This window comes from Podarcis erhardii (assembly GCF_964252035.2).
Source record: "Podarcis erhardii genome assembly, chromosome: 12".
In the NCBI taxonomy this organism is placed as follows: domain Eukaryota; kingdom Metazoa; phylum Chordata; class Lepidosauria; order Squamata; family Lacertidae; genus Podarcis; species Podarcis erhardii.
In genome coordinates this window covers 42,237,092-42,250,968 of record NC_138513.1, presented here as the reverse complement: position 1 = coordinate 42,250,968, position 13,877 = coordinate 42,237,092, and the positions used below count along the sequence as shown (strand labels likewise).

Genomic DNA, 13,877 nt, shown 5'->3' with positions numbered 1-13,877 from the left:
AGACTACAGCTTGCAGTTTATTTATTCTTTTATTTCATAACATTTATATCTAGCCAATTACCCGTGAACACGTGTTCAATATGTGTGCAACTGTGGACAAGCACATAACTCGCAAGTGACTGATAAATGTCAAAAACATCATCCAGAGGGGGGGAGGGGGGAGGGGGGGCAGAACAGAGGGTTGGCAGGCTTTCCCAACGGTGTTTCAAATACACGCAATTTCATTGATGCGTGTGGTGCCTCAAAACGTAACGTTAATGGCAGGTTGCCTGCACTGCTTAATTTTTAAATCCACATCTCTGTGCTTTGCAAAGAAAAAGAAAAGAAAAAAAAAAGAATAAAATTATCAGTAAAAGCATTTTAAAACAACTATTTAATTAAAAGAAATAAGAATTAAGGATCAACCAAAAACAGATTTAAAAACACACAGCAGCATTATGGAAGAGGGCAACCAAGATGATCAAGGGTCAGGTCTGGAAACCAAGCCTTATGAGGAATGGTTGAAGGAGTGGGGTATGTTTAGCCTGGGAAAGAGGCTAAACTCGTGTGCAGCCTGGGGATTTCTTTTCAGTACCAGAATTAGGCTCCAAGTCCTTTCCCAAAGCCAATTGTTTTTCCTAAGCTTTTATAATGTGCTTTCATCTATGAAAACTAGCTCAAATTCAACCTATGATGCGCGACTCTACACTTTTTCCTACCTCCGCGGTGATGAGCTAACCACCCGGCTTCCTTTCTGTAACCGGGCTCTTTCGTCATCTCCATGCGACGTGCTTGGGATGATGGGAGTTGCAGTCTGACAAGATCTGGCGACCCAAAACGTAAATAGCATATACTGTATAGAAGCAGAATTGACAGAGGGGAGCTGAAAACGGCCAAGATCCCTTTTTTTTTGTTTGAGTTCAGTATCCTTAGCAATTGTTAGGTTTAATTCCAGATCTTAGTAATTTTTACGTTTAATTCCTGGATCCTCAATCATTTTTAGCTTTAATTCTAGGATCCTTAATAATGTTTAGGTTCAATTCCTAGATCCTTTGTAATTTTTAGGTTCAATTCCAGGATCCTTAGTAATCTTTAGGTTCAATTCCACCAGCATCTGCCGTTAGAGTCTTAAATGAACTAGCTGCCCTGTTCCAGGCAAACGCGAAGCAGGAAACAAGGCGGAACTCTTCAGTGGTAAGAAAACTGGGCCGGTTCCTAAGATCGGGCTGCTCATCATAGGTACAGTATTTAAATAAAACACCGTTATAAATTTCCCACCGAGCCTCGGCAGTGCTGGAAAGGGATTAAAACCCCAGATACATTTTGTCTGCGGAGTTGCGATGTTCGTGGAAACCAGCTTGGCACCTAGAAATAGAATTTATTTATATAAAGCACGTGTCAAGAAAATAAACACCACCAAATACTTTTATTGGGGAGATTACATATAAAAATAAGTATAATCTGTGCGATTATTATGATTTTTAAAAGGGTGCAGAAATACATTTAGAATTAAGAGAAAGTGTGGTTATGTATGTATGTGGTTATAGGCACTCATCAGCCTGGGGATTTGTTCCCAGTGCCAAAATTGGGTTCCCACAAAAGGTTGGGCTCGGTGACCCTCGGGATCCTTTCCAATTCTGAAGTTCCGATTCTAGGATTCTATAAAGTGAGTTTTAAAAAGGCAGCCGCGCGCTGCTGGCTGCAAACCCTCCTTCCTTCACCCTTTTTCTTTTCTTTTCTTTTTTGCAGGGGGGCTGCCGGCTGCAAACCCTCCTTCCTCTGCTTCGAGGCTGGGCGCCCGTGTGCCAGGCGACGCTTTAGCCGCTTGTCCTGCGCGCGGGGTTGGACTAGATGACCCCGGGGGTTCCCCCTTCCAAGCCTCCGCCGCGCTCTCCGCTCTTCGGCGCGCGGTCCTTTGGCCTTGGGGGCGGGGCGTCAGGCGAAGCTCCGCCCCTCCTCCCTTCCCGTGGCCAGGCTCCTCCCCTCGCCTCGGATTGGCCGGGCGTCGGAGGCGTCGGCGCGGCTGGGCCCCGGCGGCGAGCTGCGTGGGATGCCCTCGGCTGCGGGGCCCGAGGCGGAGCTGAGGAGAAGTTGGCCGGGGGCCCGAGAGGTCATGGCGGTCAGTGGGGGGGTGGGGGCGCCCCTTACTCAAACGGGGTGAGGGGCTGGATGTGGGGAAAGGGGTGGCCTGGCTTGGGCTGGCCGGCATCCCGCCCCCCGCAATAAGGGGGCCGGGCGCCTCTGCCGGGTGGTGGTTCGGCTTGCTCCCGAGGAAGCCCGGGCAGAGTGGCAGCCCCTCACAGCTTGGGTGGGAGGGGGCCCGCTGCTGGTCTCGGGCTGGGTGGGTGGGACTCGGGACAAGAGCCCTTCTTCATCGTTATTTATTAAACTTGTATACCTGGGGAGGGGTGTATGGGGGGTGGGGGACCCTTCTGGTCTCTGGCTGGGGGGAGGTGGGACTTGGGACAGGAGCCTTTTTTCACTGTTATTTACTAAACTTGTATACCTGGGGGTGTAGGAGGGTAGGGGGGGAAAGGGGGTGGGGTATAGGGGCGTGGGGTAGGGGTTGGAGGGGGGTGGGGTGGTGGGGGACCCTTCTGGTCTCTGGCTGGGGGGAGGTGGGACTTGGGACAGGAGCCTTTTTTCACTGTTATTTACTAAACTTGTATACCTGGGGGTGTAGGAGGGTAGGGGGGGAAAGGGGGTGGGGTATAGGGGCGTGGGGTAGGGGGTAGGGGTTGGAGGGGGTGGGGTGTATGGGGTGGTGGGGGACCCTTCTGGTCTCTGGCTGAGGGGAGGTGGGTCTTGGGACAGGAGCCTTTTTTCACTGTTATTTACTAAACTTGTATACCTGGGGGTGTAGGAGGGTAGGGGGGGAAAGGGGGTGGGGTATAGGGGCGTGGGGTAGGGGGTAGGGGTTGGAGGGGGGTGGGGTGTATGGGGTGGTGGGGGACCCTTCTGGTCTCTGGCTGGGGGGAGGTGGGACTCGGGACAGGAGCCTTTTTTCACTGTTATTTACTAAACTTGTATACCTGGGGGTGTAGGAGGGTAGGGGGGGAAGGGGGTGGGGGTATAGGGTTGTGGGGTAGGGGTTGGAAGGGGGTGGGGTGTATGGAGTGGTGGGGACCCGCTTCTGGTCTCTGGCTGGGTGAGTGGGGGGACAAGAGCCCTTCTTCATCGTTATTTATTAAACTTGTATACCTGAGGAGGGGTTGGAGGGGTGTATGGGGGGTGGGGGACCCTTTTGGTCTCTGGCTGGGGGGAGGTGGGACTCGAGACAGGAGCCTTTCTTCACTGTTATTTATTAAACCTGTAAACCTGGAGGTATAGGAGGGTAGCGTGTATAGGGGGTGGGGTAGGGGTTGGAAGGGGTTAGGGTGTATGGGGGGGTGGGGGACCCTTCTGATCTCTGGCTGAGGGGAGGTGGGATTTGGGACATGAGCCTTTCTCCATTGTTATTTATTAAACCACATAACACCAGTTTTGAAAGACCTACATTGGCTCCCAGTACATTTCCGAGCACAATTCAAAGTGTTGGTGCTGCCCTTTAAAGCCCTAAACAGCCTCGGTCCAGTATATCTGAAGGAGCGTCTCCACCCGCATCGTTCTGCCGGTACCCTGAGGTCCAGCACCGAGGGCCTTCTGGCGGTTCCCTCGCTGCGAGAAGCCAAGTTACAGGGAACCAGGCAGAGGGCCTTCTCGGTAGTGGCGCCCGCCCTGTGGAACGCCCTCCCATCAGATGTCAAAGAGAAAAATAACCACCAGACTTTTAGAAGACATCTGAAGGCAGCCCTGTTTAGGGAAGCTTTTAATATTTAATAGACTATGGTATTTTAATATTCTGTTGGAAGCTGCCCAGAGTGGCTGGGGAAACCCAGCCAGATGGTCAGGGTATAAATAATAAATTATTATTACTATTATTAATATTATTATTAAACTTGCAAACCTGGGGGTGTAGGAGGGTAAGGGGTATAGGGAGTGGGGATATAGGGACGTGGGGTAGGGATTGGAGGGGGGTCGGTATATGGGGTAGTGGGAGACAGCTTTTGGTCTCTAGCTGGCTGGCTGGGACTTTGGAGTGAAGCCTTTCTTCATTTTTTAATTTATTGAATTTGTATACCGCCCCTTGGTTCAAAGATCTTGAGGCAGTCCACGAAGCAGAGAATGAAACCCAAAATAACAACAACAACAACAACAACAATAAATTTTATTTATACCCCGCCCTCCCCAGCCAAGAATGGGCTCAGGGTGGCTAACACCAAATATAAAAACAATTGATTGAAATACAGCTTTAAAAACAAGGTTAAAATACTGTACAACATTAAAATTAAAATATAGAAGAGAACCACCAAGTTGGGAATTTGCAGCCTCGTGTTGTGCGTTGAGGAAAGGGCATGGAAAAGGAGGCGCTAGGCAAGCGCATGGACGACACAGGCTTTCTGTGGCTCCTCCTTAGGGTAGCGTAGAATGGTAGAGTTGGAAGGGACCCCCAAGGGTCATCTAGTCCAACCCCCTTGTAAGGCGGGGATCTTTTGCCCAATGAATCTGCCACCCTGAGATTAAGAGCCCCGTGCTCTACTGACTGCTTTATGGAGGGGTTATGTACTACTTTTAGGATTAGCCTCTGAATAATGGTTGCTGGGGAGTGTTGTTATGTTCATATTATTATTTTTATTATTATCATTCTGTTGATTTATACCCTGCCTTTTGCCTTGACAGGGACACAAAGCAGCTTATGAATAAAATAAGAACAGCAAAAAACATGGGGGGGGGGGAGAAATCATTAACAAACAATTAAACATTAATAGAATTAAAACTGTGTGTGTATTAAAAACAGGTAATAATAAAAACGGCATAGCACCAGCCCTCTCATTAAAAGCGGTCAGTTCCTCAAAGCCTGCTGGAATATGAAGGTTTTCACTTACCAGCAGAAGGACAACAATGAAGGATCCTGCCTAACCTTGCTAGGGAGGGAGCGCCAAAGTCTGGGAGCAACCACCGAGAAGGCCTTGCTTGCGGACTTCTTGTAGGCATGTAGCTGGCCAGGAAGTTTGAAGGAACAGGCTTTAATCTGATCCAGCAGAACACTTCTTATGTTCTTATGCTTTTAAGTCAGTTGGAGAGTCAACTAATAGTCTGTTGCTGGCCATCAGTTGTTCAGCTGCTGCTTACTCGCAGACAAGTGGTCTTATTTCAAAGCCAATGTCACTATATTCTCAGAAATGCCACTGCTGTTGGATGGGTTAGGTCTGGAACGTTCCGTGATCTTCCATTGACTGATTTCTCAATACTGAGAATGGTCAGTATTTTGTGAGAAGCGCGGCTGAAGATCTGATTGTTTCCAGGCTTGAATTTGCAGTGGAAATCTTGATTTCCTAGCCATGTTCCTGTCAATGACAAGCACTTCTGAAGTCCCAAAGGACCCCCTTAAATATCTGAAATTGAAATTGATGAGATTTAAGGCACGAGCCTGTCAAAAGCAGTTTTTCACTTGTAACTAACAGCACAATTCTATACATCCTTTTTGGAAGTGAAGTCACTCTCTTCAGTGGGACGAATCCCTAGTAAGGGTGTTTGAAGCCACAATAATACCTAGATAAATCACTGCCATTATCCTAGCGCAGGTTAATTTATAGATCGAAAATCCCATGGGTTTGCGTTCTTGAGTATTTGAGTGGCTGGTTCGTGATGACAGCATTAATTCATAATATTATAATTTAATAATTATGTTTTTCATTGGGATTTTAAGCTGTGCTTATCTAGGAGTAAGCCTCATTACATGCAGCATAAGATTGCAGTGTCCGTGTACCGAAAACGCAATGTAACAGACTAATGTATTCGGAAGGTACATTATGTGTATGATATTTTGTGAGGTTTTACATGAGATTCCCGAGATGCTCATTTAAGGATGGTGACGTATAACTGAAGACACCCATATAAATATTCTCTTGAGAGATTTACTGCAAAGTAACACATTCCTCAAGACACGAGGAACAACTTTCTGGTAGTATTAGCAGTTTGACAGTGGAAAAGATAGCTTTGGAATGTGGTAGACACTTTTTCGGTGAGATTGATAAGTATTGGCATGAGGGATGCTGTAGCTGTGGATTTTCTGCACTGACGGGGTTGGGCTAGGTTGCCTTTGAGGTCCCTTACATTTCTATAACTAGTTGAAATCATGCACAGTTGTCACAAGACTTCCAACGGGCTTAAACATGTGAGAGGCATTGCAGGACATTGGCGTTAAATTGCAACTAGTTGAGCATTTTGACCAATACCATTTATGAAAACAAATCCTGAATTGAGCATTAATATATATATATTATGTCTTTGGTGGGGATAATGTGTCTCATTTAAAGGCTTTTTCTTTTAACATTGCACTGTTTTCCTTTGAAGATGCACCCTGTGCTGAAAGCCTTTGTTTGTGGCTCCATCAGTGGGACCTGCTCTACCCTCCTATTCCAGCCTCTAGACCTGCTTAAAACCCGCCTGCAGACCCTACAGCCATCTGCCAATGGGTAAGCATTTGATATTTCAAGAAGAGACGCTTATGCCCTTGGTGTTGGAGGTTTGAAATAGAGACAGAATGAGAACAGAAGAGGGTGAAAAGTGTTTGGCAAATGAAGTAGGAAAGGTCTTCCAATAGGTATTGCAAGACCATGAGGGGAAAGAGCATATTTCAGCCTCAGTTTTTAATCTAATAAATGCATTTATATGGTGGTCTCAGTCAGTAGATAGCCAGGATGATTAATAATTAGTAATTATGATTATGGGCTGTGACTGTGTGCAATCACCCTGGCTTACAATGAGGTTTCCAAACTCAAAAAATCATCCCGATCGTATGTCTGAGCCAGTCCTGTTTTGAGTGACTGATCTAGCTAGAACTGTCTTAAAAAGCATGGATAATTTTTACTGGAAGCCCCGAAAAGCCATTCCCACTGAAACAGCAAGTACTCTAGATACCATGAACTGAAATGCCAAAGTAGTGTATTGGCCTTTTCATGTAGTTTTACTGTAAACTAATATGTTAGTGGTCAACAGAGAAGAATGGCAGGATTCCAACCTCTTTGTGTATTAAATGGACATCGAATAACTTGTTCAGAGAAGCAGGAATGGCTTGGTATACCTGCTCATCTCTGGAGGGCTTTGGCCAACGGAAGGAGAAAAGGATTATTTTGCAGTGTGTTACCTATCAACAGACTGTTGTGATTATGTGTGCTTGTTTTTAACCTCCGATTGGGTTTTCCTTGCAGATCAGGCCGTGTTGGCATGGTAACTCTGTTCTTTAAGGTGGTTCGCACAGAAAGTATACTGGGGCTGTGGAAGGGTGTTTCTCCGGTAAGTTGCCTAAATAAAACAGTGTTTTTCTTTTCTTTTGGATTCGTTGGAGTTAACCTCATTTGTCTCCTTGTGAGACGAACACCCTATTAACAGACATAAGTGAACATGACTACTTAGTTCCATTAATCTCCATGGCTCTGCTCTGAGTAGGTCTAAGATTGTAGAAAATGTAGCCTCGTGTTTACGGTGTCTTGAATGGGGAGCTGGCCATGTAGCTTGAAAAGAAATGCTGTATTTTTCGCTCCATAAGATGCACCTGACCATAAGACGCACCTAGTTTTTAGAGGAGGAAAGGGGGAAATCCCCGTTTTTTGAAGATCAGCTCAAAGTTGTGCAGCTTCTTTTGCAAAGGAAACAAATCCTGTTTTTATGGGGTTCAACTCACAGTTCTGCAGCTTCTTTAGGAAAGGAAAGGGAGCCGTTTCTACAGTTTCCAGACAGATAAACTAATCAGCCAGTCACATGTCACTGTGGAAACAGCCTCCGTCTGCAGAACATTCAACAATGGAGGCCTGGGCAAGGAGGTGGGGCCGGAAAGGGAGCCAGCGATTGACCACACATTCGCTCCATAAGACGCACAGACATTCCCCCTTACTTTTTAGGAGGAAAAAGTGCATCTTATGGAGTGAAAAACATGGTAAATATGCAATAGAATTTCTGTTGTGGTCTTAGCACTAAATATTTTCTCTCTCCCCACTGTTGCCCTTTCATCTCTTCACAGTCCTTTGCAAGATGCATCCCAGGAGTAGGGATTTACTTCAGCACCTTATATATGATAAAACAGCATTTTCTGCTGGATCGTTCTCCTACAGCTCTGGAGTCTGTTTTGCTGGGTGGAACCTCGCGTACTGTAGCTGTGGTTTGCATGTTGCCTATCACTGTAGTGAAAACACGGTACGAGGTGAGTTTTGTAACTTTTTTTTTTAAAAAAATGGCTGTACTAGTCCCTCAACCGGTTCGTATAGGTCAAATGCTGCCCTTCAACTATACAGCCCGAGGACACTTTCATTGTTAGGTGTTCAATTTTACTTTTGTGTTTGGTTTGCAGTGTGGAAGGTACGGCTATGAAAGCATTTGTGGAGCCCTGAGGAGCATCTATCGGTCTGAAAGTGTCCAGGGCTTGTTTAGCGGTTTGACTGCAACACTCCTGCGTGATGCGCCCTTTTCTGGCATTTACTTGATGTTCTACATGCAAACCAAAAAGATAGCACCGTATGGTAAGGGTGGTTGTAATGTTGTCCTCACAGCTTCCTGTTCCCGGAATTTAAATTGCAGGGTTTAGCTATGTTACATCAGGCTTTTCCAACAGGATCAGGATGAGCCATTGAAGTATTTATTCACCTGGTTGGCCAGAGAATGAGCTGCGTGACTGAATGGTGGGTTGACAGGCCACATTTCAATATTTGTATTAATGTAATTTTGCTTGGAGAATATTTGCTATGCACCAGTCATTGTTGGTGTACATAACTGCAAATTGCTGCACTCGAGAGAGTTGGCAGAGTTTTGGAGATGTGTCATCTTGTCACCTGATAATTAGTGAAGAATATTTCTATGCATGGTTGTTTCTGTGATTGAAATTTTGTCATGGTGGATGCTGCTTCTAAAACACTCCTTTTAAACATAGTCCTTTGCCTATAGTCTATTCTATGCCTGGTCTCTTTGCAACCCTGTTTTAAGCATGTTTACTTAAAAGGAAAAAAAGTCTGTTGCATAATAGAATTGTGGCCTTACTATGCAGGGGGGAAACACCATGATGTAATCTGCTGAGTAATCTGTTTAGTCAGCTACCTAGCAGTGCCAGATTAGCACTGAACACTGTAAAGTCCAGGAAGTTACAGCAGAGCACATTCTGAGTCAGCAATGGGATGAAGCCACAATGAAGTTGAATGCCATTGGAGCTGGCTTGGCAGACCCCTCTTACTCTATTTATTTGTATGTTCTAATAGGACCGTGACAAACGCTCAACGCTGGTTAGTACTTGTTCGAAATGTCAGAGCCAGTTTGAAAGCATATTGCAGGGAAATCAAACTAGAAAGTCATAAGGACAGTAGTCAGCTACATTTAATGAACAGGACTATGTTAGGTTCATTTATTTCAGTGGGTTTGCTTTGAGTAAAAACTTGCTCAGAATAGGGCAAAGCACGTGGCAAGGTTTGGGAGGAATAGGCAAATTTGGGTAAGGGGACTAGCTAGTTTTGGGATAATTTTAAAGATAGGATAAAGAAGATGGAGCAAGCAGCTCTGGATGTAAAATGAGGCTCGATTTAAGTGGAGGAACAGTTAGGCAAATGTGACAAGTTGCTTAAGTAAGCTGAAATCTTCTTTTAACCAAGTACTTTTTAGGTGGAATAAGTGGCTGTTACTGAGGTTTTAAGATGATTAAGAAAGATTTGGCGTAAGACTTTGTAATCCTTCTTTTCTCCTGCCGAAAGCTAATTGTGAAATGGTTTTTCGCTCGTTCTTTTCCAGACCAAGTGGACCCAGCACTCTCCCCTTTAGTGAACTTTGGCTGTGGGACTGTTGCAGGGATTCTGGCATCGCTGGCAACTCAGCCTGCTGATGTCATCAAAACCCACGTGCAGGTGTCATCCGACAAACACCTGCGGATGCGCCAAGCCATTGCCTTCATCTTCAGGGTAAGGTTGAGTTTGCTCATTAACTAATCACATTTTTATACTGTTATTTTTTTCTAAGGCGTTGAAGGCTTTCCAGCTATGTTTGAGGCAGGAGTAGACTGGCGTCATTGGCTGTTCTTATTTTTATCTGTAAGCCTCCTTGAGTCCCTGTTAGGGGGAAAAGGCAGAATAATAACAGATGCTCAGAAACGCAGCTTGAGCTTGAATAGGACTTTGGCACCGCAGCTTGTTCTTATCTGTAGCCCCCAAAAACTGCAAGTGAGTGTTCAGTGATGTGAGCAACTCTCTTCACAGAAAGGTGCATTATACCACTATATCTGACCATTGGACCTAGAGCTCAGTATCATTTATGTACTGAAACTGGGAACTTCTACATGCAAACCCTATTCACACATTGTGACCCATTCTCTAGGCTTGCTATCTCCTCACTCTCCCCTCCAAAACTATACTGAATTTTACAAATTCAGTATAGAATCACTGCACATCAACCTTTTGGACTTAGCATACGTTGTTCTGACTTTACAACTTTGTTTCGGTGTTGCAAAATTGTGAGAGTGTTGTTTTGTGTATGCATAGACCTTCCCTGACATCTTCCTACATGTAGAGAGATTGCCCACTACAGTACAGTTGTACCTTGGAAATTGAACGTCTTGGCACTCGTACGTTTTGGCTCCCGAATGCCGCAAACCTGGAAATTGGTGTTGCAGTTTGCGAATGTTCTTTGGAACCCGAACATCTGGCACGGCTTCTGATTGGCTGCAGGAGCTTCCTACAGCCAATTGGAAGCCGCACCTTGGTTTCTGAACGTTTTGGAAGTCAAATGAACTTCTGGAATGGAATTCCGTTTGACTTCCGAAGTACGACTGTACCAGGTCTGAAAGAGTACTTTGGCTCTTAAACTGGCAGAGCGTACTTTGATGACAGATATAATTTCATGAACTAGCTAAATTATAGGATCTGGATGTGCTACTTTCAGGGGTTTTTATCACTCTTGGCTTGCTTTCAGACCGAAGCAATTCTGGGCTAGCTCTGCTCTGGGAACAAATGGTTGTAAACCATATCTTTGTCCTTTGGACACACAATTAAAAAGGAGAAAGATAACACAACCCTTCCCAAGAAATTTATTTAGTTTAGAAATATTTCATTAAGCTAAGGTATCACCGAATGATGCACTTGGGTCTAGATGCACAAGTATATCCTGTTGAATAATTCCTAGCATTGTTCATAAAGTAGCTATTGAACAGTTTCTTTTGTTAGGTTTCTATGCTGATCAGCTGGACCCATCCAAAATGTTTTTGTCTTCGCAAGTGAGAGAATCTGTCAAGTTCCTTCATCAGCATTTGTGCCTAAGCATTGTTGTGTCCATAAGGCAAATGCTTGCCCCCTTTTTTTGTAAGCATTTGGTATATGTTTTGCTTATCATCCTACAACATGAGAATACCTTACTTGAGACTCTGATGTTATGGTGCAGACACACTGCTATCTAGGTTAAGGGAACAAGAGCAAGACATAGGGTTGGCTCAAAGGACTACCTGCTTAATGAATGCACACATGATTTTCCTTCTTTCCTTCTCACCTGCCTGGCCAGGGTCATAATTATATTGACCATTCTGTCTTCTTCCTGCTTCTTCTATGGGGTGGGTGGAAGTCCTGTTGCAACAGTCGTTTGAATAAAGACCGGGCCTACCGGCTGCTGTTTTGCTCCTAATAATAATAATAATAATATTGACCATTCTTAACCCTGACGAAAATGTACACAACTCCATTTCAGAAACCTGGATTTCCTTTAAACATGCTTCTGAAACAGTTTGAGCACCCCCAGATTTCTTTCATCCAGCTTTAGTAAGAAACCCAGGGAAAGGAATGTGGAGCGTTGTTAACCCCTAGTACCATGTGATAATTTTCATTCCATGATCCTTGCCTAGCTAATGCTAAACCCATAGGTAACAGAGGGAGTGTCTCATTATTATTATTATTATTATTATTATTATTATTATTATTATTATTATTTTATGATTTTCAATTTTATATATTTCAATAATTTTATAATCATTTTGACATTTCAAAACTTGACTTTCTTCCTCCTCTGCAGGTTATTACAGTAATCCTGCCAATGTTCTTATCTCTTTACAATTTATTTGTAAATACTCACTAAACCATTTCCATTCTTTTATAAAAACTTTGTTATCTGGATTTCTTATTTTTCTGGTAAGTTTTCCCATTTCTGTGTATTCCATAAGTTTTTGTATCCATTCTCCTTTTGCTGGGACCACTTCTTCTTTCCATTTTTGGGCAAGTAACATTCTTGCCACTGTAGTTACATACATTAATAAATTTCTATACAGTTTGGGTAGTTCTGTCCCTATAATTCCCAAAAGGAAAGCTTCTGGGTTTTTTTACAAAGAGGGAGAGTCTCTAGACAGAATAAAAACCTGATGCAGAAGCAGATAAGAGAAATGATAGCAGCTGTGACAGCTTTGGAAAACGTTGACCATTCAGGTTTGGGGTTTTTTTCTTAGAAAATCCTTTAACCACCCTAATCTTTAATTTCTAACTGAAAATCAAACTTGGTGAACATTTGCTGCGACATTAATGTGCCTTGCTGAAGGGTTTGCATGCTTAAAAGTAACAATGACACCTGCTTCTTTCTCCTCCTACAGGATTACGGATTAATAGGCTTTTTCCGAGGTGCCGTCCCAAGAGCTTTGCGACGAACACTGATGGCGGCCATGGCATGGACTGTCTATGAACAGATGATGTCTAAAATGGGCTTAAAATCCTGAGTGAGTTCTGCCGGAGACAAAGCGGCCTAATCCAGTTCTTCCACTCGCTGCAGTTGCTTTGTGAAACTGGTGGTCTGAGCCATATGGGAGGTGACTTGCACCCGTTTGTGGGGAAATGCCGTCCAAGCCTGTGGACCAGGCTTTTATAAGTGAGACAGAGGGGAGCAAAATATTGCTTTGGTCATGACGGGAAGAGCATTCCAGGGAGACTTTGCCATACCTGACATACGAGAGCACATCTTGGTGTCGGGTGCATGTGTCAGGCGTGCTGCTAAGGCTCACCTTCTTCACCAGAACCCTTTTCCAGAAGTCCTCTTCAGCCTGAACTGCTTCCGAAGAGAACACAGGAAAGACTCTCAAGAAAGCGGTGTTGGGGTGGCTGAACCTAGCATCCCAAACCGGTGACTCCTAAATTGTGTGCTGACTCTCCTGCCTGCTCTCCTCTTGAGTAATGCGTTCTGCTTGTACGCCCAACAAAAACAGGGTAAAGAGGAGAGGCGGCAGGAAGCGTGTCTGTTTCAGAGCTTGTCTGGCGCAGTTGGTAAGAAAGAACAAACAGTGCCATTGCTGGAAAGCAACAGTGGGACGCAGAAATTCAGCATTCCTTATAATAAGGGCAGGGAGCCTGTAGCCTTCTAGCTGTTTGTTGGACTACATATCCCATCATCAACTATTACCAGAAAAAACAAACCTGACTATTTATTACCAGTGTGGGCTGAGGCTGATGGTAGTACTAATGGAAGGATACAGGTTCCCCATCCTTGCCTTGTGGGATTGCTTTAGTGTGCCAAACCCTGTAGTCAGTGAGTTTAAATGGTTGCCATTAAGCACTCCTGTGTCTCTTCAGTCTTCCTCTGTGTGCACGAAACAGTGGAAGAACAAATCTACTTAAGGCACAACTCAGGAGTCAGATGCTGGGACAAATCCCTCTTAAGCTATCTGTTTAAATGTTGCTGTTAGTCCAGCTGCCTTCAGCAAGGGGGACTGTCCTATCTTGCTGTTATTTAGCTTTCTCCTAGCTGAGTATTGCCTGACTTTCCCCCTTCTTTGCACTCCTTGCTCCAGCGATCAGCATCGGAGGCCATGCTGCACTTGTCTTTTGTGTGAATAAATTAGAGTGGGTGAAAAGCAAACTGGG

General features: G+C 44.7%; 2 protein-coding genes across 6 annotated transcripts in view; one reads left to right on the top strand and one right to left on the bottom strand.

The window, feature by feature from the left end:
• The window catches only part of LOC309326255 (CX3C chemokine receptor 1-like), a 23,456-nt gene extending 21,758 nt beyond the window's left edge, over nucleotides 1-1,698 (bottom strand). Inside the window, exon 1 of one of the 2 annotated variants that reach the window (XM_081834842.1) lies at nucleotides 1,531-1,698. The gene's annotated coding sequence lies outside the window, so the exon portion shown is untranslated. The remainder of the gene's footprint in view (nucleotides 1-1,530) is intronic. The other variant, XM_081834841.1, reaches the window with a different exon arrangement.
• Nucleotides 1,081-13,877, top strand: SLC25A38 (solute carrier family 25 member 38). 4 transcript variants are annotated; one of them, XM_081834851.1, is made up of 7 exons: nucleotides 1,081-1,173; nucleotides 6,376-6,497; nucleotides 7,233-7,317; nucleotides 8,042-8,221; nucleotides 8,369-8,537; nucleotides 9,790-9,956; nucleotides 12,617-13,877. In XM_081834851.1, the coding sequence occupies exons 2-7, from the start codon at nucleotides 6,376-6,378 to the stop codon at nucleotides 12,737-12,739; spliced, it is 846 nt and encodes a 281-aa protein (XP_081690977.1). In that variant the 5' UTR covers nucleotides 1,081-1,173; the 3' UTR covers nucleotides 12,740-13,877. The 4 variants fall into 4 exon arrangements, with proteins under 4 accessions (XP_081690977.1, XP_081690976.1, XP_081690978.1 ...); XM_081834850.1 differs by lacking the exon at nucleotides 1,081-1,173 and adding an exon at nucleotides 1,960-2,098; XM_081834852.1 differs by lacking the exon at nucleotides 1,081-1,173 and adding an exon at nucleotides 2,114-2,136.